General features: G+C 41.5%; 2 protein-coding genes across 3 annotated transcripts; both read right to left on the bottom strand.

Annotated features, from left to right (window-relative positions):
* Window positions 1-2,000: 2,000 nt before the first annotated feature.
* Window positions 2,001-5,509, bottom strand: LOC9270811 (KRR1 small subunit processome component homolog). The gene is made up of 12 exons (XM_015787802.3): window positions 5,141-5,509; window positions 4,917-4,993; window positions 4,720-4,830; window positions 4,457-4,525; window positions 3,763-3,819; window positions 3,617-3,655; window positions 3,408-3,512; window positions 3,229-3,311; window positions 3,055-3,136; window positions 2,566-2,709; window positions 2,402-2,482; window positions 2,001-2,303 (listed from the first exon to the last, which is right to left on the bottom strand). The coding sequence occupies exons 1-12, from the start codon at window positions 5,343-5,345 to the stop codon at window positions 2,175-2,177; spliced, it is 1,182 nt and encodes a 393-aa protein (XP_015643288.1). The 5' UTR covers window positions 5,346-5,509; the 3' UTR covers window positions 2,001-2,174.
* Window positions 5,510-8,309: 2,800 nt separating this feature from the next.
* On the bottom strand, window positions 8,310-13,435 carry LOC4325939 (B3 domain-containing protein LFL1-like). 2 transcript variants are annotated; one of them, XM_015779680.3, is made up of 7 exons: window positions 12,861-13,435; window positions 11,363-11,404; window positions 11,163-11,249; window positions 10,451-10,554; window positions 9,177-9,223; window positions 9,013-9,089; window positions 8,310-8,933 (listed from the first exon to the last, which is right to left on the bottom strand). In XM_015779680.3, the coding sequence occupies exons 1-7, from the start codon at window positions 13,371-13,373 to the stop codon at window positions 8,553-8,555; spliced, it is 1,251 nt and encodes a 416-aa protein (XP_015635166.1). In that variant the 5' UTR covers window positions 13,374-13,435; the 3' UTR covers window positions 8,310-8,552. The 2 variants fall into 2 exon arrangements, with proteins under 2 accessions (XP_015635166.1, NP_001384109.1); NM_001397180.1 differs by lacking the exon at window positions 11,363-11,404 and having other exon boundaries at window positions 8,311-8,933; window positions 12,861-13,420.
* Window positions 13,436-23,138: the final 9,703 nt, after the last annotated feature.

Below are 23,138 nucleotides of genomic sequence, written 5' to 3'. Positions count from 1 at the left end.
CATATGTATTAAGCCTATGATATATAATTAGTACCCAACTCACTAGAGCACAAGGCTCGACCCAAGGCTAGACTAGCCTGACTCAACCGATGCATGCAGCCAAATAAGCTAACACAGGCAAAGCGCTCATCGGGTAGAAAGAACAGAAGGACTGACTTCACGCACTTTAAAAATTTAAGGCTTTATTTTTCCTAAGAATATAGGGCGGGCACATTTTCGAAAGCACTTTTATATTAGTTGTTTACCTCAATCCTGTACTTTTTTTTAAGTTACAAAACAATGCAATACAATAGCACTATGCTAATTATTGGTGTCATGGTAAAAAAAATATTTTACTCCCTCTATCCTGAAATAACTCCATATCTAGTCTTGGGTGTTCAAAACAAGGTGGAGAAAAGACATTAATAGAAAAAAACAGTATTTATGAGTGATTATATGTGTATGGTAGGTAATGAATATTAAGGAATAAAACTCATCGACTTGCGGATGATAAGTAAAGGGATAGAAGTAAACTTATTTTTAAGATAAATGGTGCATATGCTAGAAATAAAGTTATTTTAGGGCAAAGGAAGTATATATTTGCTTGCAAACTATTCATATTTTTTCTAGAGTAAAATGCACCAGCGGTCCTTAAACTTGTTAGGAGATTTCACTTAGGTCCACGAACTTGCAAAGCACACATATCATCCAGGTCCAAAGCTACTTTTGACCGTGGTTTTGCCTACGTGGCACGCCACGTGGACGATGACATGAAATTTTTTTTATTTTTTTCTCCCTTCTTCCTTCTTTTTTCTCTTTTATGAAAAGACGATGACACGGACGATGATGTGTACGAGGCATTTTCGTCTTTTAGACAAGGAAGAAAGAGAAAAAAGAAGGGAGAAGGGAGAAAAAATAAAAAAAATTCCATGTCATCGTCCACGTGGCGTGCCACGTAGGCAAGACCACGGTCAAACGCGGCTTTGGACTGGGATGATATAATAAACCAAGTTTAGGGACCTCGATGTGCTCTTTGCAAGTTCGTAGACCTAAATGAAACCTCTTGACAAGTTTAAGGACCGCTGGTGCATTTTACTCTTTTTTCTACAATTGTATACGGAGAGGCGTCCTAAAATAGGATCTCATGTAATTAACGATCCGGGGGAATGAAATACACAGCAAGAAAGCAGCATATGCTCCTCATCCTCGTACAACTGTGATGAATTATATGAGGAAAACTAGCTGATTTGCTCGTGCGTTACCACAAAATCAAAGGTCCGACTGGGGATTGGAGATTGAGAGCATTTGAATTAGGGAGCAAGAGTTTTACCCAACATTGAGGAGCCCACATGTCAGTGTTAGAGGCATTACTAGCATATAGATATGTCTAGTCCAAGATGTTCCTGATGTATAACCAAAAGGTAGTGACAGACTGACAGTAGTAATAGGGTATGCCAAAATTGTGCTCATATGTTCCTATGATGGAGTTTGACGCCTGATATCAGTTGCGCACAAACAGTTACACAACCCAGGCAGATCATGTTGGAAATCAAAGCTATTCACTCACTCAATCTCACAAGAACTTTAGAAGATGGAGAGACAGAGAGTTTGCAAGTGCGTAGCACTCTTTTCTGTTTTTTCCTCACACTGAAACTGATTACATTGATCTCTTTTTAAAGATGCACATTACCTGCTTAAGCCTAAAGAAATGCAAGAATCCTAGATAATAAACTCACCCACGTCTAACAGAATTCTCCTGGTCAATCGCCGATACGTGCATGCAGCGTTCGACCGCTTCCTGCTCCTGGACGTGTGCTGATCCCTTCACCACATTTGCATGCATGGCTAACTAATTAGCTAGATGTACTCTCACCTCCTGGCAGCACGATCAGCCACTACTCACTGCCAATCTCTCTACTCACTAAGCCATGCAGCACAACCACTAAGCTAGCACTCACGCCATGCAACACACACATGTGACTTCTACTCAGCTACTACCATACAAATAAACATGCTGAAACTAAAACAACAAGATTATACTTCTAATAGATCAGAGCTACTTTTACAAGCAGCAGACAGCCAAAAGGCACAAATTTTGTTTTTCCAACTTCAGTCGCCATCCTAAACTTCGAATGAGAAGCTAATGGGCATGATACGAATAGAATAAAGTTATCGCACTAACAGGGGGTTATGGTTCATTCAGGTTGCGAATACTTGGACAATTTGTGCTTCTTTTTTGGGCGTGATCCTTCATTACTTGCAACATAAGACTCGAGTCTCACATTTTCCTGTTCTTCATTCTTTCTTAATTCCTTTGCTTTCTTCTGCAAAGCGAGCAGATTCACAATTATGAGATGACCATTCTAGTTACAGTAAACAAGCTACACTCCGAAGAAATTAATAAGCACAAAACAATGTTTACCTTTAAGGACTTTGCCATATCAGCAATTTCGCCATTGTTGATGATGGACTTGGCAGATTCATACGGAGTTGCAATGTCCTCCTGAAACAAATTGTTATTATTTAGAAGTAAAATTAGGAAGATAATCCTGAGAATACACAAATTGACAAACACAAATATCTAACATTTGGATGAACAAATGCAGCTTCTCTCTTTCTTTTGTTCTCTTCAGCTTTCTGCGATTGCTTTTCCAGCTTCTCTTGCCATTCCTTTGCTGACTTCTTTTTGTCACTCATGAAACACTCACCACTCTCAAGTTCAAGGTCAATCTACAACACCCAGGATGAAAAGTTCAGTAAAATGGTATTGCAATACACAAAAGAAAATATCCAGCAGAAGCTACATTTGCACTACACCATATCATCAGATAATATGGGAAAAAAATACATAGCCCATGGATGCTGTTTTCTCCAAATTATCATGTAGCAAAATATGAAATGCTAGTATCTTCTATACAAATACAATGATGTGAGGGGAGCAACATGCATAAATACGTAAGTTGCAGGAATCCATGGACTGCTAATCACCGCAACTCATAAGCTGGTGAAAACCAGTACAACAAACAGTACAAGAATGACACTACAAACAAGTTTAAATAAAAGCAATTACTTCACCTTGCTAGGTTGCTGAGGAGGTGGAAAGGGTGTGTATTGTTTCTTCTCCTTGGTTAACGGTTTCTTTTGCTTGACATTTTTCCTGAGGAAAAGCAAAAATAATGATGTACAAGACATGTGAAATAATTATCAGGGGCACTAACCCCCTTAATGAAGAGGATGCAAGTTCCTTACTTCTTAAATTTCGGGAGAAACTTGTCCCAGCTTTCATGGGCTAGCGCAGGATTTTTGACCAGCTCACGTTTAATTAGGAGTTCCTATGTAGATAAATAACAATTGTAAGTAATCACTAATCAACAATAGTTCTGTAGGAACATCCTTCAATCAAACATCTGAGAAACGAAACCAGCCACCTTGATGTGGTACACAGGATGCTTGACATTCTTTATGCAGTCCTCCACAACCCTCACAACTTGTTTCAATCCCTTCCAGTAACCCATAGCAGCAGCAGTGTTTCCCTTTTAATGATGAAAACAGCATAACAATAGTAGTCAAATCCTTTGACGTATAGAGTAAAAAGGATATCCCACAATTAGCACATAAAATAAAAAAGTTGGAAAACCTGAACTAAGATGTAGCAGCCAGTCAAAATCTCTATGGCCTGCAGTACATAAAACAGTACGTAAACAAAGGAATGTTTTTTCTTTAACTTTTTTAACCTTCCAATAATGAGATATATCAAAATTGAACATATGACAAGAAGTTTACCTTGAGAGTAGATAAATTAGGCCCCAGAAGACGTCCTCTCCTTTTAACAAATCTTTCCTACAGATGGCACATTATTAGCAGGCTGTAGAGTAAACTAAATTCAGCAAGACAGAGTGATCAACAAAATAGCATGAAGAGACGATGATTATGTTGTTTACTAGACGACACGCTATAAGCATGTAAAAAATTACACATTAAGTTAAATCAGACTAATTAAAGAAACCTAGGTTGTAGCTCCTCAGACCAGTTTGCATTTTTGTATTTGCAAGACAATACAGACAAGTTAGCACAGAACCTATGATGTGAATATGTGATGCAGGGCTTCAGATCATGTATTTTTTATATAACTAGCAAATCCATAAACATCATAATAGCTAGATGTTGTGTCAAGGAACGGAGTCCTAATATGAAAATACAATGCTACAAACTACAAGGTGACCCTCTTGACAAATTGCATCGTGCGAATCATTCAGTAACATGCTGTTGCTATTTCGAAACAGCGATTGAGTTGAGAAGGTTCTCCAACACCCTTATGCACTTGTGTTTCATGACTAACAAAAGCTAGTCTTTACAGGCTATGTTGAGTGGGGATATTTGCAACTGACAACAGACAGAAGTTTACAGTAGGAACCATGACTTGGTCATAGTTAGTATTAGAAGGCAAATTGATGTTAAACCATGAGAGGAAGTCTACCTTGTTCCGTATGATACTACCAATCTTAATAATAGCACAGCTCATCTCATCATTGAGTATTTTAATTGCCTGCAAAATTCAGTAGAGGCTTAGCGAGGAAACAAGTCTCACACAAAGCAATCAATGGGTGAGAAACACAATATTAGTAGCATGCGGGAATGGCATAGTATACTGAATAGAGATCTAAGTTAGCTCTCACATTTTCAACAACATTTTCTTATAACCTAAAGGACTCAGTGCAGTGGATACAAAGAGAATAATACCTGAGGAGCAGGGACACTCCTCGATAGCAATTTTATCAGTTCATTGGCCTTAATGATGATGTAGGGATCCTTGGTCTTCCTTGTGGTTGAAACGGTCATAGATCCCTCCACCTGCACAACATCAAGAGATGTCTCAAATCTTTACCACAGAATGAACTGGAGACCTCACCAAACAGGTCTAATCATTGACCGTCTACCAGATTGAGCTCGCAAGCGACCCCAAACTCCTTCAGTGCGCCTTTCACAATCGGCCACGCCTCCTGCAGGTACTTCTCTGCATCCGAACAAGAAAAACCTCGTCAATCCAAACATCATATGGACTTCGATTTCGCCCCACTAACAACCAGGCAAAACCAATCGATCGCCGATCGCGGAAGAAACCAGGAGAGCGCGGATGGGGGTGTGGGGTGAGGTGACTTGCCTCGGTACTGGGGGAAGAGCGTGGAGAAGGAGGTGACTTCGAGCATGCCGCCCTCGTTCCAGGAGGGGTCGAACTCCTCGATCTTCCAGTGGTCAATGTTGGGGTCATCGTCCCACGGCTTCGGCTTGTCGTGCTTCCCCTTGTGACGGGGCTTCCTCCCCTCCGCCGCCGCCACCAGGGCACTCGCATCGCCCTCCGACGCCATGGTCTAGGGTTTGATGGATTGAGCTGGCGGAGGTAGTGGTGTCCGTCGAGCTGGTTTTGCCGATTGGATGTGCTCGCCGTCGAGGGAAGAGACGGCGGTGATCGGCGACGAGGTCACGAGGGATATGAGGCGGCGGCGCGCGGGAGGCGAGGGGAGAGGCGAACAGCGAACACAGGGGGTTTTGGGTTTATTTGGGGATTGTACAGATTTATGCGGAATAGTCCCTCAAGCTGTGAGATATTGTGGAGGAATGCCATCTGTTTGCGTATGACAGGTGGGGCTAGCATTTGGGGTTTGGGAATGCTGGGATTTATCTGTAGGGATCCCTCAAGTTACGAGATATTACAGAGGAAGGCCTGATGGGCGAGGACAAGATCCGATCTTCTAGACGTTTTCGTCCTTAGGCCTTGTTTGGCTAATGGGTTAAGGAAATAATTTCTCACCCACCAAAAGACATATTTAAATCCTAACCATTCTTTCTTTCTCTTTCATTTAATTCTAACATTTCATTCATTTTCCAATCTCAATCCCACCTCTCATTTTCCATTATCCAAATATAGCCTTAGTGTTGATGCCCTAAATCAGCCTTTCAAAAGTTGGTGTTGTCAGTAAGGTTGAGAAGTGTAAGTTTTTTCAGTTTATTAATTTTGTCAATATTTTGGGTAGAAAAGATTCTAGAATTACCAGACAGTGTAAACAAATTTTAACAACGTTTAGATGGTTACATTCCTAAATTTGAGTAAAGTCAAAACTTAGTAGAGTTAATTTTGGCTATAAAGTAAATAATCCCTACATCAAGGTTGCAGCTTGCTTTAACATTTTGCAAGTAGTATAAATCTAGTTATTGAAGAAAGGCAATGTGATGGTAGGCAAATCATTATCTGCTACTTCTATGTAATGTATGCAACACTTGCAATCTCTGAGTTGCTTAATTTTCTTTTCACATATTACAAGATATAGTGCCTATTTGGTACGACTCCAGCTCCAGCTCTACATTTTTTAGAGCTAAAGCCCAGCCAAATAGTTTTAGGTCTACCTAAAATAAGAGTAAAACTGGGTGAAGCGCTCTCACAAAATAAACTAAAGAGGTGGAGCTAGGTTTAAGATGTTCTACAACTCTACTACAGACTCAACTCCTAGAGTTAAATTTAGGTGTTGGAACTATTATGCATGGACCATTACATTTTACCTAGCAGGTTGTGAACCTGTAAGAAATTACAAAATTGCTAATCTTCATATGACAGAATTTTAGAGGAAAGGAAGGATTTCTATCAAATTTTGGATCGTTGGATCCACACCAAGATTCATACAAATCTTTTTCTCCTCTAACGCCAATGAGTTGCGCAAGTCCGATAAGACGGTGATGTCCCCAACCCATTAGGGTTTGGGGTTAGAGTTGGAGGAAGGTGGTAGGGGAGAGGTGGGGGGAAGAGGGTTCCCCTAGGCTTATGGGATGGTCACGGCCGACAGAGGACCGGCGATGAACAGAGGGCCGACGTATAAGCCATATGGAAGGACGAAAACAATGGAGCCTGTGTAAAGAATGGTGATAAGGGAAACAAGAGAAGTTAGGAGGCGGGGGGAGGGGGTAAGGTGGAGACGCATGTCACACATTTTTTTAAAAATAATGGATTTATATTAACCCCGGTCTCTACACCTGTGAGGGTGCACCTGTCACACATAACAACCAATCAAAGGTGACTCGAGTAATATTCGACGGGTGGTTAAATTACACCTATCACAAATGACTTTTCGTCTTTAACGGGTGTTAAGGTTTCGAGTCGACATAGTTATTCTCTATCAGTTTGTACTTTAACCTATCAGTCTATCACAAATAAGATCTCAACTGTGATGATGGGTTGTGTCCTATAGTTTTATCTTTAACGAATATTTTTTCTATTCCTTTTAAAGATAAGATTATATGTGACCTTCGTTTATCTATGCGAAAAGGCATGTAGCCTAGTGGTTACAAGAGTCTCAATAGCACCTTATGTTCTAGGTTTGACTTTCCATGAGAGCGAATTTTCCAGGATTCAACGGCATTCTCATAGGGGTAGGGTTGCGTGCGTGTGTTCATAGGGATGAGTGTGCGCGTGTGAAAAGTTTTTCTATAGGAAATTGCTTTAAAAAATCATATTGCTTCATTTTTTAATTTTCACTAAAAAAATCATTTTCGAGTTCTTTTAGCTAGTACTTAATTAATCATGTGGCAATCCGTAGTTTTGTTTTTCATAAAAGGAGGATTAGTTCCCAACCCACGAGACTATAACACTAGAGTGAAGACTGAAGACAGAATATGATGCATGCTAACAATGCATTTATGTGATGGCAAAAAATGAGAGTCGCATAATTTCAATATTTTCACTCCAACATCGTTCAAAACTTGTGGACCTAAGCGCATTCTCCTCTTTTTAATATTTTTTTCTCTCCCCAATGGATCCGAAAATGTCACCTAGCAAATTACCAGTTTTTTCCCTTCAACTATGACATTTTTTTATGCCTATCAGCAAATTACATAAATTTTAAAGGTGTTGTAGTAAAATCAAAATTTGCCATATAAAGAGTCAGGTGAAATTACTTTTCTATACCAAAATTTGCCATCAAAATGACTACTCGTGCGATGAACGAACACATTTCCAGTTTTCTTTCTGAAAATAATTGACGAGCAACAGCGCTCTCAGGTCTCTATTAAATCTTTTGAATTCGATGTACTAACCGGTGTATGACGCATTCGAACTGAAGGAAGGGGAAATTAACACACAGCGTTTGCAATATTTGGAATGCTAAGAACATAACTACTAGGCTAGGAGTGCGTGGAGCAAAGACTTCGTGCGTACTATGATTCACATGTAGCAAGGAAAACCAAACAGCCGATCGATTTGGTGATCAGTAAATCCAGTAAATCTAGAAAGAAACTTGGCGCTTTAGGTTCCTACAGTTCTAGCTCCAGCAAATCAATGGACATACTGAAAGAAACAATTACATTTCTGAGCTGAACTGAACAGAGTTACAATGTTTCATCTGATTAAACCTCCAGTTGGGTTGTGAACAAAATATTTTACACATAAAACTGCATGTAGCAGTTAGCATATACAGCGTCAAAATAAGGACACCAATTATTTGGATGTACAACAATGGCGCCAGGGAAGGGGTTTCTGAGCTTCATACAAACTGACCATGGTATGAAATACCACTTCCCTGTCAGTCTCACATGTGAGGCCCAGACTTTGGGTTGGGAATCAAGGAATGCCCAGACTTATCATCAGTGACATGCAGACTAGCAGACTGGTTGGCGTTGGCGTTCAGAGTGTTTGCCATGTCCATACCATCATCGAATGGGTCGAAGAAGTCAGAATACCTCACATTGGCTACTGGTATCTCTGGCAGAGAATTCAGTATCCCGTCAAATATCTCATGGTTCTCATCAGCATGTGGCACGAAGGCAGAGATATCAACTTGTGGTGCCATGGGAGAGAGATAGTCATCGACTTGTGCAATTGGAAAAATGGGGAAGAGGGTAGAGATATGCTCGTCAACTTGTGGCACAGTGGCAGCTTGTTGATCACCTGCCTTCTTTGCTCCGATGACCTTCACAAGTTATAAATTATCATATGTAATGAGCATAAAAGAGTAGGGTGATTAAATAATTATGAGACAAGGTGATTACAAATCGGTTATTCTCATCATCTTTGTATATCACAATGGAGTCTCCTAGTTGAAGATCATGGGTTCTGACATAATCCCCTGGTGTTTAAAAGGAGGGAAGGAATATAAGAACATTGTTCTATAACGTTTAACAGAAAAAGGAAAAAAATGAAATGAGGTACTCACCGGTATTCTCAAGTACATACATCCTGCTCTTGTTGTTGGGCCAATACCTGTATAGGAGATGATTCATTGTGACACTATACATGTGCAACTTACTGCGGAAATAAAATTTTTTTAGTATAAACAGAAAAAAAAGGGGACATTTTTTAGTGAACAGAAAAAAACATTTTTTGAAGATTATCTAGAAACTTAAAATGCCTCTTAAGATTAAGATTTTTATGTGGTACTTGTTAAAACTTAAAAGGGGTGGTTTTGACAAAGAACAATTTGGTAAGAGGAATTGGAATGGTAGTATGAGATGTTGCTTTTGCATGAAAAATGAGACTATCCATCATCTTTTCCTGGAGTGTCACTATGCAAAATTCCTTTGGAGAGCATCGCAGTTTTCTTCTGGTTTATATATTCCTCATAGTATTTCTCATATTTTTGGAAATTGGCTTGTGAGGGTTGATAAAAAAACCAAAAAAACTCATTCTTGTAGGAGCATCTACTTTATGTTGGACTCTATAGTTGAGCATAAATGATATAGTTTTTGATAAAATACCATCTGAATTTTATATGCAGGTGCTTTTCAGGCAACATATTGGCCGGTCCGGTCCTAGGTTCCACTACAAAAGTGTGATGAAGATATCAAGTTAATAAAAGTTGCATGTCGCCATCTTGAGTCAATGGTTATGTAACTTTTCACAAACTTCGGCTGGAGGATCACAAATAGAATTCAATAAGTTGTGGTTTTTTATGCTGGTGTGTGCCTCTATCAGTTTGGTTGTGTCCTTCATATTTCGTTGTGATGTGATCGGTTTGTTCCCAATTTTTGTAATAATTGGTTTTAGCTCTGTGAGCAAATGCTGGAATTTTATTCCATTATCTAAAAAAACCATCATTCAAAATGTACAGAGTTAGGTTTGCTACCTTCCCAAGGACATAAAAAGCTCAACAAATAAATGTGAGTAAATTCAAAGAGATGAGGATGGTATATAAAACAACAACATTCCTAACAGAATCCATATACATGTTGCAACCGTATTATTTTTCAAAGTCTACCCAATATAGAAGAACTAATTTCTTGTTGGATATGGCAAAATAGGCGCAAACACACTAAAGAAAATACATTTCATTAAGAGGAAACAACCTAATATCAAAGCGTTAAGAGAATTCATACATACAATAAAGTTGAAATTAATGCATCATTGAAAATAAAGTATGACTCAGATGGTTATTGGCAGAGGAAGCCATGGTAACAACAAATTTAAAGCCAAATAGACAAACTGTTCAACCTGTACTTGAAGGTCCAGAGTTGTGCATTTTGCAAATCATGCATACATAAACTTTTCTTGCCATCCTTTGATGTCAGAATTGGTAGGTAAGCCTCTGCCTCTTTCTGAGGAATTCATTCATCAGAGACAAGTGTCAGGTGTATAAAAAGACAGGTTTGCTTCAGTAATCCTATATAAGAAGAGTTTGTGAATATGAAGAAACATTAGTTTTACTAACAAAGGGATGAATCTGAATAAAAATTAGATTTGATCTCTATGGTTTAAAACAAAGACCTAATGCTGTCAACCTATAGGGAATATAATATTATATAGATCTGTCATCTCCAAGTACTTATCAGCATATTCTTTCTGCTTATAGCACAAACATTTGATCTGTGACAAGTAGTGCTAATTTACAGATTCATCATCCCCAAGTATTTACCAGTATATTCATGCTATTCACGTCAAGAGAAGCTCATTTTATTCAAGAACTAATGTTTGCACTTTTGATCCTTGTTCTCTATTTTCTTATTGGATGCCACCAGAAATCCTACATGATTTTACCATCCATGCTGCCACCAAAAACCAATGATGTTCACCTAACTGGTTCTTGATTAAGATGGTTCACTTTTATCATTAATAGACATTAAAGATTCACATAATTATTAAGAGGTGTACTGAAGCAAATACCCCCCAAAAAAGGAACATGTCATAGATTTGCATCAGAACAGACCTTCGGGAGAACAATTCTCCCTAGCTGGCTTACGTCGCTGTACCGTAGTTCCTTTTGCAGAATTACTCTCAATCCAGCAGTGTGGTGCTACATAAACATTGGAGAAGCTTGCAATTCAGAAATGTGAATTACGTTCGAATAAATCTGCCCTTTTCCATGAAGAAAAGAAATAGTCACTCGGTTTTCTGCATAAATCTTACATCTGAATCAAGGATAGCTCTATTCAAATCCAACATGTTTACCTATCATCAGAAGATGAAGTCCATTTAGGCAGAATACATGAAGTGTGGCAGATTTGAATTCATGGACCATACACAGTCAACCCCCTTTTCTATTTGCAAATGGTTTCACCACACTTGCTTGCATGATGACCAGGTTAAAATAATCAGAAAAGTGTTTGTCAGTATGTATAACTAACATTTCATTACCGTACTATCCATACCTTCCTACACCAGTTATACCCACCATTAGTAATAGAAATTACTCCACTAAGAACACATATCCCCGATTTGTGCCTAGTTCTTGCACGTGCATCGCTCTTTACAAACAGGGAAGAAAATTCCCCCACAGTTTTTTTTAAGAAGTAGAGATTTCATATGGTCCAGTTGTTGACATAAAACATGGAGACAAAAACAAGCATTTATCTAAAATGGAGGGTTACCTGGACATTAGAGGTCAAGAACTAACCTAAGGTCCAAAATGTAAACCTTATACTATACTGGCACTTTCATGTATCAGCTAGTGTGATGACTAATGTAATCACTTCTATGCTCCATGTTCTGGCCAGAATGTATCAGTTCCCATCGAAGATTCACTTGTACGGCAAACCATGGCGAGTTGACATGGCATGGCATGTACTGCCAACTCCTACCAACTTTGTGATGCAGCAAGCTGCTGAGAGCATACACAAATACCGACAATTTCTACCAACTTTTCAGCATTCCTAACATATAAATACAACAAAAAGAGCACCGAACACCCCAAAATACTTAACATAACTAAATCAACAAATTGACGAAGACGATCCACTGATTATGCGATTGTTACTACCCTGAAAAGGGCAAAGATTAAGCCCACAGGGCGCCACAGCAAATCGTCTATTCATGTGTCACGTGACACGGCACGTGGACCACGAAATCCATCTCTGATTGACCCAGGAACATGGATGTTATACACTTATACTAATCATCACTGACAAAAAAAAAAAAAAAACTACCCTGGAACGAGCTATCGCTATCAGGAATCCGACAAAGAACCGCCCCAATTATTCCTTGCCATAACCTATGACTTAAGCAATACGGATCACGCCTGAAGCAAAAACGAGAGCCAAGTTTTTCCTAAAAAAAATGTCGATTGATCAAACACCGTACACATAGATCGCTCAAATCTGATCATGGTATTCGAGTCAGCTACTGGAATCGAGGAAATTCGTTGATCAGATTTCCCCAATCGAGCAAATCAGGGCTCCAAATCGCCCAGGAAGATCAACACATCTGCGAGCTTCTTCCAACCAAAATTTTATAATCCGGCGACGTTGGGACCAGTGGAACGAGCCGACGATCGCCCCTCTCTCGCCTGGGCCTCCAGCCCACGGCGCCTCCCCGACAACACCAACGGCCCACCATCTCCACGCATATACGGAGAAACCAAGCAAAACCGCGGAACAGGAGGAGAGTCCGTGAATTCCGAGGCACTCACAGAGGAGGGTCGGGGCGCGGCCGGCCTCAGGGAGGCGGCGGGGCGGGGGCAACGGCCGCCGGACCTGCGCTTCCGGGTCACCCCCCGCGGCCGGTCGGAGACGGCGGCGCCGTCGCCGGAGGAGGAGGAGGTGGAGGCGGAGGAGGATCGGCGCTTGCTGGTGACCCCGGCCATGTCGGTGGGACGGGCGGCGGAGGTCGAGGTGGAGGGAGGAAGAGGAGGAATTGGAGGAGGAGGAGGAGGAGGAGGCGAGGACGCTGCGGCGGCGGAGGCGGCTAGGGTTGGGGGCCGCGCTCCCTGGTCTTTTATAGGAGGGAGGACGGGCGGAGACGCGGAGACGGGGGCGCGGCGCGCCAAGTGGCGTGCGAGCTCTGAGGCGGGTGCAGGTGGGCAGGAGGAGCCAACGCCCGTCGGGGCGAGGCCGAGGCGCGGCCAACCGCGCGGGCGCAAGGTGGCACGCGACGGGTGGGAGGCGAGGGCTGGCTGCTCCTGCCATCTCTCCTCCCCCCGCATCGGGATTCCCTGCGGGCGCCGCGCCGAATGGCTCTCCCTCTCTCTCTCTCTCTCTCTCTCTCGTCTCGACTCTTCCCGTTTCGAGTTTTGAATCCGGTCGATCGGGTGGCTGCTGCTGCTGCGTGCGTGGGCGGCTGCGCGCGCGCTGGCTGCTTACTGCCGCTTGCGCTTGGGTTGATTTGGGCCCCATGCGCTTGGTGGTTTCGGTTCACTGCCGCCCGCGCGCGCTCTGGCGATTCACTGGTGGGATGTTGCGGTGAGGCTTGAAAGATGGGGGAGGGGTCGCCAAAATTAGCCCCTTGCACTTCTTTTTATCTGTAAACAAGATGGATTTAACTTAAAAGCTGTAGAACAAAATCTCATGCTCCATTGATGTTGTATTGCGCCCTCTACAATCGAGAGCCATTAGCTTGATAATAAGAAGTTTAATAGTATAATCAACTACTAGCTCCAAATTATTTATAGCTAATGTAATAGCCAATTCATACAATAATTGCTTACTATACTATTAATAATTGGTCCTACCTATCATACACACATTACGTTTTGGAGTCTGTGCTGCAGCTGACTTACAGATCTGTAGCCCGCTGCTCTTCTCTCTCTTCCCTTATCTCTTTAAAATATATTTATAGCTGGCTTATAGTCTCTATTGTACCTGCTTTAAGGCGCGCACATTTACTGTTGCCCTAAACATTTAAAATAACCACGCACATTGAACACTATTTCCATCGTTTTAAACTATAAGCATTTTTATTTTTTTATAAAAATATAAGTATTCACAGAGTATTACTTTCTCCATCTCCCCCTTTACAACTATTCTTATTTAATAAAAGGCATCATAGTTTTTCTTTTCTTGTTTGTACTAAAAAAACTAAAAAATGCTTATATTATCTTTATTTCAAAATATAATATATTCTTAGTCTGTACTTTCAAAATATCTAAACATGCTTATAATACCTTTAGTTTTTAATATAATGTTGTTAACTTTTGACTATGCCGTTCGAGCATTCTCTTTTTTTTTAAAAAAAAGAATATGTAAGTAGGACCATTTATTTTGTTGGGACTACTTTCATCATTAAGAGTACTAGTAGAAGCCAAAATACGGTGTATTCATACCGAGTACTCCTTATGTTTCATAATACTCCCTCCATCTAAAAATATAGGGCACAACCACTTTTCTCTCATATCTCATAATATAAGGTGTGCATGCATACATACATTATTAACTAGCATCTATTGGTCCTATAAAATTGATTTGTTTTAAATCTTATACCATCAAACTTCCCAATCACATTGCTTGCATGTATCAATGTGATCTAATCAAGAAGAAGATTAAATGTTTTCTTGGTCTTTGTGTTTTGAGTGGTAATACCTTATATTTTGAGATGGATGGAGTATAAGGCACAACTAATTTTTTTAGATGTTTCATAATATAAGGGCAGTCCCAACCCTTCACCTAGGATAGTGTCTATGGCATTAACTACATTGCCATGTAGGACTTTTAGCTTATGTGGCACTATATTAATTAAGAGAGAGAGTGAAGAGAGGAAGAAACTGGGTCTCATGCAAGACACAGCTTCAACACGAGAACCTATGCACTAAACACTATCAAGTTTTGTATTGGGAGAGAATAGTGTCTTCATAATATATAAAGAATAAATATGATTGATAGAGAAGAGAGATGATATATTTATTAATGGCCCACTTTAAGAGACCATAGGTTGTAGAGTGTAGTTTCTATTGTGATGTCTTATTGACATGGCACCATAGGCACTGCTTATAGACACTATGAGTTGGGACTGCCCTAAGGCGTGCATATATGCATGCAATTAATTAGTACCTCTTCTAGATTAAATTATGATTTTTTTTAAATTATCGACCCTCATGATCTCTAATTCTATTGGGTGCATGTATTTTATTTATTAGGGTGATTTAAATTAGGAGGTGATAATAATTGTTTCGGTTATGACTTAAATTTTGGAACGGATGGAGTAATAGATAAATGCCTCCCTAACTATTGGTAAGTTGAATATGAACATGGAGAATATATAGATGGTCTTTGACACTTCAAATCCTAAATATACGAAGAAAGCTTACACTACAACTCACAAATCACAAATTATTGATCAGAGAAAATGGTAGAAAGAGAGCTATATGACTTGTACCTACTAGTTATGTATACGTTTGCTAGTTCAGTGTTGTGTCGACTTGTGAAAAGAAGGGGCAAGAACGTGAATTAGACGCTTTCAGTTTGAGTTTTGACTATTGGGTCTTCCGCATCAATTACAGTAGTATTTCATCGTTTCAGGTTATAAGATTTTTTTAGCATTGTCCACATACATATAAATATTAATAAATCTAAGCACACATATATATAGATTCATTAATATATATATATATATATATATATATATATATATATATATATATATATATATATATATATATATATATATATATATATATATGTGGATAATGTTAAAAAGTTTTATAATATGAAACGGAGGCAGTAGTATTATTTTTCTACTAATGTATTTATACAGTTGTTCTCGTGCACAATGGTTTGCCGCCCACAATAAATACGGAAAGTCAAAAAAAAAAAAACTCGAAATGCCAAGTCATTACGCATACCTCATGTGTGGTAGTAGTATGGGAGAGTACTGCTAGTAGCTGAAATGTGCTTGCCCACTCCCACCGCCAATGTAGTAGCTACAATCTCAAAAGCAGAGCCGTTGTTTTGGCTGCACAGGCTTGTGGCTCCTTGTTCCCATGCACAAAAGGCGCTATTCTGTAGTGGACTCTGGAGTAGAAAGCATCAAGAGGGGTTGGGGCATTGCCACGGCAGGAGCGAAGTCACGCACAGAGACAGAGTATGTGTGGAACTATATATACGTGTGTTTGCTCACCTGATCTATCCCCAGCATTTATAGAACACGTCATCTGTCTTGGTCGTTGGTGCATTTAGGAGTAATTGCCATGAAGCAATGGAGTATGTGTATTGTTGCTAACTCGATTTGGTCTACGCGCAGAAGCAATGGTGTGGCAATGGCATTGTGTGAGAGTAGTGTACATCTCATGAATTCACGCGGTGTTGTGATCGACAAAATCACAGAGTGGTCACCGGTTTTCTGTTCGTTCCTAATTGCTCTACACGAAATTTTATCGCAACTCGCGTGACATCCTAGCTGCCGCGCTAGCCCATATATAGCTGGGCTGTTGGGCCCTTTTAAGCCCAACACAACGTGACACGCACTGTGGACTAGCCCAGTCCAGTATTGATATGCTAATCGATTTTTTCAACTTCTCATGTCGTCAGCACTCAAGCCCTGATTCTTTCAGCTTGGGATTATTATAATCTAGATTATTGAGTCAGATTACTATAAGTTAGATTGTTATAATCTGTAGTAGAATAAGCGGTTATTTGTTTCTTTCCTAGATTATTGAGTTTGCAAGTCTAAAGAGGGAGTGGGGTGGCATGGTGGGTAATTTTTCACCCAATAATCTGGAAAAAGCTCACCTAAATGAGCTTATCAGATTATAATAAGCTGGGCTCCAGATTATAATAAACTACTTCAATAAGTTGTATGTTTCTTTCAGCTTACTCATAATAATCTAGATTATAATAATCCTAAGCTGAAAGAAACATGGCCTCAGCCTTATGGAACTGGATATCTCTAGTAGTACTGTAAGCTTGACAGTTAGGGTTAACCCCACGATACCCAAATTTTGTGGTAGCTTTAATCCAAACTAGTTGGGTGGCCCGCCAATTGCGCAGCTAGCACCCATATAAAATTATATATTTTATAATATGATTTTACTTAAAATTTATTAAATAGTTATCTCATTGTCTTAAGATTTGAAAGACCAAACCTTATTATCCCCTTCTTTTTAATTTTATAATTTTTAAAAGTCACACCAGTTGCTACCCCTTACTTCTGTCATATTATTCTTTATTAGCTTGCTTGATCTACCACTATTTCTATTCATTCTCCTTGGAACCTTTAAAATTGGATCTAAAAACTTATAGTTTTTAGAGTTTATTATCATGTTGGGTTTCTTTTTTATAATTTATAGAAGTCCCGTCAAACACTGTCATTATACTCCTCTATGACCATCCACTGCATCTTCTCTTTTATTGTCATTGCTATTTTAAAAATCAAACATAATTATCATTTAAGTTCATTTTTTTTTTACTTTCTAGAAGTTCCGCCAAAATGTCAGTGACTTTGTTATTGTACTCCTCTATAGCTCGTCTACTGCCGCTCTTCTTTATTGTCATTGAGATTTTAAAATCAAACATGATTATTATTGGGGTTTATTTATTTATTTATTTACTTTTTAGAACCCCGGGCCTTTAAAAATTGGACCTTATAGTTTTTTGAGTTTATTCTCTCGTTGGGTTTCATGTTTTTTATAACTTTTAGAAATCCCGTCAAACGCTGCCACTGTACTCTTCTACGACCCGTCCGCCGCATACTCTTTATTGTCATTGGGATTGTAAAAATCGAACATAACTATCGTTGGAATTCATTTTTTACTTTCTAGAAGACCCACCAACCATCGGCGACTCTGCCATTGTACTCCTATACGACCCCCCCGCTGACTCTCATTTTTATTGTATTTGAGATTTTAAAAATCAAATATGATTATCATTGGGGTTATTTTTTTTACTTTCTAGAAATCCCCACCAACCGCCTTGATCGATTGCTTCGTCTTTCCTTTTAATCGCCTTTTAATTGGTGTTTTATTAATAGTTTTTAGATGTCTCATCAACCGCCACCACTCTGCTCCTCTATAGGCCTCTTACTTAAATAATCTCGTCATGTGTTTTAGATAGTCTTTTCTTTCAATAGTCTTAATTTTTTTGTAGTTATTTATAAATTGTATTCCTAGTTGAAATCTTATTTTTCTTTTTCTGATTTCAGAATTTATTTTATTTTTCGTATTTTGTTATTTTGATTTTTTGATTTTTTATTTTTTATTTTCAATTCCAATTGTTTTAAAATTGTATTCCTACTTTAATCCTCTTTTTAATTTGCCTAATTTTGGATTTTATTTTATTTTTATGCCGAATTTTAATTAATATACTATTTGGTTATTATATGTACTCTTATTTCAATATTGCTTATATTTAATTTTAAGTTTTAGTTAATTTTAAATTGTAGTCCTACTTGAACTCTTATTTTATTTTCCTTTTTATAATTTCGATTTTTTAATTTTTTATTTCGAATTTTAATTAATCTCGTATTGTATTCTTTTATGGACTCTTCTTTCAATATTCCTTATTTTTAATTCCAAATTTCATTAATTTTTAAATTGTATTCCTACTTGGACTCTTCTTGTTTTTTTCTAATTTCGGATTTTTATTTTATTTTTATTTCGAATTTTGATTAATCTCATATTGGGTTCCTATATGGACTCTTATCTCAATATTCCTTATTTTTAGTTCTGAATTTTAGTTGCTTTTAGATTGTATTTCTACTTGGACTCTCCTTTTATTTTATAATTTTGGATTTTATTTTATTTTTATTTCAAATTTTAATTAATCTCGTATTGGATTCTTATATGGACTCTTATTTTAATGTTCCTTATTTTTAATTCCGAGTTTCAGCTATTTTTAAATTGTATTTCTACTTGGACTCTCCTTTTCTTTTTCTCCGATTAATGTGGGAATTTTTAGCCCCCATAACGAACGTAGTGTCTCCTTTTAAGGTTGTTTTAATAATATAATAATAGACTAGCAAATATGCCTGTGCCTTGCAACGGGATATCCAAATTATATGTATATTACTCCTATTTATTGCATGATTTGTTTTTTTTCTTTACTTATACGATAGTGGTGAGACAGATGATTGACATGGGATTTGGGGAGATTTGTTTTAAAAATGTTTGTCATGGGTCTAGTACACGTGATAGATGAAACATATGATAGAGATTTGAAGGTCAATTTACGTACTGTTACTTGGTCTAATGATTCGTATTCACCACAAGGAATTGACGGAAATCACTCCATGGACCTGATAAGCCTGGGATGGTGAATTAAACCCACCCTTGTTGGTTTTAATAAAAAGATGTGCACTATTTTATTATCTAAATTTTAATAAAATCTATTACATACACAACCAGTGAATAAGTGAAAAACAATCAATTAATAGCTAAAAGTGCTTCAGGAAAAGAAAGCACAACACAAAAGTTATATAAAAAAAATGCACGGGTTGATAAATTTTATAAAATCTACTTATACATCATGTAGAATATCTCATTAAATTTATTTTTACCATGATAAGTTAGTAAAACCAGAGTATAGAAAATAAAAAAAAAGTAAAAAACAAACAACGTAGCATCGTCTTGGCTAGCTTCTCATACCACTTCGCTGAGCCGCTCACCTTGCCTTGTTACTCGTCTCGTGGCTTACCTGCGCTAGGTGGTTGGATCCGATGGCCTGGTGACTAAGAATGAACAAGAGAATTTAGAGTAAACCTTGATGATAGGAAGAATCAGCACTATGCTCAGAGAAGAGCCAATTTTCATATGGTCTGAGATATTGGGTGAAAAGATTTGTATTAAATTATGAAAAAAATAAAAATAGAAAGAGTATAGAAGAATTTTATTTTTGAAATCATCTAATGAATATCATTTCACCGTGTTCACGCATGTGCATGCACTGATAATCGCGTCATGCACAAGCTTTGTGATGGCTAGGGCAGTTTGGCTCATGTTGGTGCCGGTTGAGGACGTGTGTTAGACTTGCAGTTGGGGGCTGTGGGCAGATGGCCCAGCTGGCCCAGAGAAAAGATCAGCAGCGACGCTGGGTGCAGAGGAAACGCTTAACGCGGACCCAACTCCAAGCGAGCGCGTGCGTGTGAACGGATGATTTTTTTTTTCGCGCGAGGACAACAGATAAAAAATCGGAGACGGACAATTATTTTTAACCTCGGGCGAAATTTTTTTACGGACGAAAAAAATACGAAAACCTTACGTATTTTTTTATTATATATATAGGTATATACTAGTAAAATGCCCATGCTTCACTACGGAGCTATAGATAAAAGACAGATAAATTATTTATTAGGCTAAGTATTGATCAGAATATCAATAATAATAGGATGGATAAAAACTACTCGCCCTTTCTCAACTATTGTGTAGCATTTCTAAAACCGTACGCGAAATCACGTGCAGACCGATCGTGTCACGCGTAAACGACGGATAGGTGATCGAGGGAGGGGACCAGCAGGCACCAGTACCTACCCATTATCGACTGAGAGATGGGAGAAACGAATAAGGGATAAGGGTGGAGCAGGTGTGTGCATGGTGAACGATTGGATCGAATTGGTAAGTGGATAGCAAGGCGGGTTAATTCCTTCTAACTTTCGGGGTCCTTACCGAAGCGATTTAATGCGTTGGATGACTCAATCGCGCGATTCAACGTGGTCCACGTAGCCGACAAACAAAATAAAGCGTGACAGTTGAAAAAATATATTTTTTAAAGTAGGGTGGAATAGAAGTTCGTCAAGCAGTACTCGACCAGAACATCCTTGAATGAAGAACCATCAGCATCATCAACAAAAGCTACCCCGTCCTTCCTGTGTGTTTGGTAGCTCATATCTCCTTAGCCTGGCTTATCTCCCTTATACAACCCGAGTTTAACATGGCTAAGAGGATACGCATGCCTCCTTTATTTGTGTAGCGCCCGTTCCGTCGTAGCGCCTAGCGGGAAAATTATCTCCGAAAAACCCTAATTGCGAAATTTGTTTCTTTGCTTGTTGTCTAGTGTCCGTGCCATCTCAAGATCTCAATCCCCGATCTATCGTCGAGTTCAATTCCGAATCCAATTCCTTCCAAATCAAATTCCTCCGCAAAAGTCTAGTTTGCCTCCCCCGGGTTCGATGGGCCGATTTCCGCTCGGCCCATCTCTCCCCCGGCCCCCCTCTCCCCGGGCGCGCTCTCTCTCTCTCTCTCTCTCTCTCTCTCTCTCTCTCTCTCGCTCGCTCGCCCTCCCCCTCTCCCCGGCGCACTCCTTTTCCCTCCCCCGCTCTCTGCTCGCGCGTGCGAGAGCCGCCCCGAGCGCCTCTCTCCCCGCTCCCCCGCTCAGCCTCGCCCGCACGCCGCGCGCGCGTGCGCGTGAGCCGCCGCGCCGAGCGCCCCCTCCCTTTCCCCTCGCTCTGCCGCTCCTGCAGCCGCGCAGCCGCTCGTCCCCGCGAGCCAGCGTGTGCGCGCCCGCGCGGACGCCGCCCGTTGCTTCCCGCGCGCGCGTGCCGTGGTGGCCGACCGCCCGGTCGCCGCCGTCGTCAGCGTCTTCGCGCGCCTGTCGCCCGTGTCGTCGCGCCGCTCCAAACCACCTCACCGTCATCGCCGTCGTCATCCCCCGGCCCCGCCACTCCGCGCGCAAGCCGCCAAGAGGCGGAGGCCGAGCTCTCCCTTCCCTCTGCCGCGTCGCCCCGCCCCCTCCTCCTTTTCCCAAATCGGCAAAGGGGCGAGCCCCCTTTCTCTCCCTCCTTTTCCTCTTTTCCTCCCCCTTTTTCCCTTCTCGCCGGCGTCATCCTCCTGTCGCCGTTTTGGCCGCTAGCCGGAGCGCCAGCTCGCGCCCTTGACCGCGCAAGTCGGTTCCCAAACCGACATTGCCGCCCCCCTATAAACCCCAGCCTCCCCTTTCCCCTCCTCTCCCATTCGCCTCCGCGCCCTTGCCACCGCTCCCGTGCTCTGCCTCGCCTCCGCCGTCCATCGCCAAGCGCCGGGAGAGCCGGTGCGTTCGTGGACGCGGAAGGGGACTCCGGGCGCGCCCTCTTCTTCCTCTTCCTCTGCCCGAGGCCGGAGAGATTACTCCCGCGCCGTCGGCCTCTCGTCACTGCGCCCCGTCCCGCACGGTAGTGCCTCCCTCCGTTCTCCCTCCCCGCTCCATCTCCTTCCCTTAGCTTTCGGTAGTAGCTTGAGTAGACTCCCCATAGTTAGCCGGCGCCGCCCCGACCGTTGCCGTCGCTCGCCGTGTGCTCGCCGCCGTCGCCGCCCGAGCTCCGTAGCACCCGCTCGTCGCCGGCCTCGCTCGGCGTAGTTCCGCCCAATCCGACGCTAGCGTTGAGTTCCCGAAGCCGCGTAGATGCTCTCACCGCCGGGAATCGACCCCTCGTAGCTTCGTCGCCGTTTTCCTCTTCTCCCGCCGCCGGTTGCCGCCGCCGCAATCCGCCGCCGTCGAGCAACCCCCGGCAAATCCGAGCCGTTGGTTCGTCTCCCCTCGTCTCGAGCAACCGCCCGGTGTGCTCGCTTTCGCCCGTATCACCATGGTTCGCTCCCCCGCTCGCCGCCGCCGCCCGCCGTCCATTCGCGGCCGGGTCGTCGTCTACCTCCCGCCGGCCCGCGTGGCAGCCACGTAGGTGCCACGTTGGTGCCAGCTCAGCCTAGACCGGGTCGAGCCGACCTCGGTCGGTCCTTCCCCGTGCGCGCGTTCCACCGCGAGCCGTGAGGCTGCGCGTGGGCCCGCCGCATCCGCGTCCACCGCAAACCGCGCGCGTGCACCGCGTCCCAACCCCGCCCGCGCGCGTGCACTGCGTGCTCCCTCCGCACGGTGAGCCGAGCCGCTGACAAGCGGGTCCCACCCGGGACCGCTCGCGGTGAGCCCGGTCCACTGGTTCCCTCTCTCCTTCCCTCCCGCGCGCGCTCTGGGCCGCCTTTTGGGCCGGCCGGCCCTTTAAGCTCGGCCGAGCCGCCCCAAATCCCTTGGGCCGCACCCTAGCCGCCCGAGGAAAGTCTAAATTTCCTCCCTCCTTCCTT

Source organism: Oryza sativa, chromosome 1, assembly GCF_034140825.1.
Source record: "Oryza sativa Japonica Group chromosome 1, ASM3414082v1".
Taxonomy (NCBI): Eukaryota; Viridiplantae; Streptophyta; class Magnoliopsida; order Poales; family Poaceae; genus Oryza; species Oryza sativa.
The sequence above is the reverse complement of the archived record's forward strand: the minus strand, read 5'-3'. Positions and strand labels throughout refer to the sequence as shown.

Bases quoted from the DNA above. Each gene is read 5' to 3' on its own strand.
- LOC9270811 (XM_015787802.3), bottom strand. From the start codon at position 5,345: ATGGCGTCGGAGGGCGATGCGAGTGCCCTGGTGGCGGCGGCGGAGGGG. The intron at 4,994-5,140 runs GCAAGTCACCTC...GTTCGGATGCAG, and splicing joins GCTCTTCCCCCAGTACCGAG to AGAAGTACCTGCAGGAGGCG. The intron at 3,137-3,228 runs GTAAGGAACTTG...GCTTTTCCTCAG, and splicing joins TTTCTCCCGAAATTTAAGAA to GAAAAATGTCAAGCAAAAGA.
- LOC4325939 (XM_015779680.3), bottom strand. From the start codon at position 13,373: ATGCGGGGGGAGGAGAGATGGCAGGAGCAGCCAGCCCTCGCCTCCCAC. The intron at 11,250-11,362 runs GTAAGATTTATG...ATGTTTATGTAG, and splicing joins GAGCTATCCTTGATTCAGAT to CACCACACTGCTGGATTGAG. The intron at 9,224-10,450 runs GTTGAACAGTTT...TCTCCTATACAG, and splicing joins CTCTGGACCTTCAAGTACAG to GTATTGGCCCAACAACAAGA.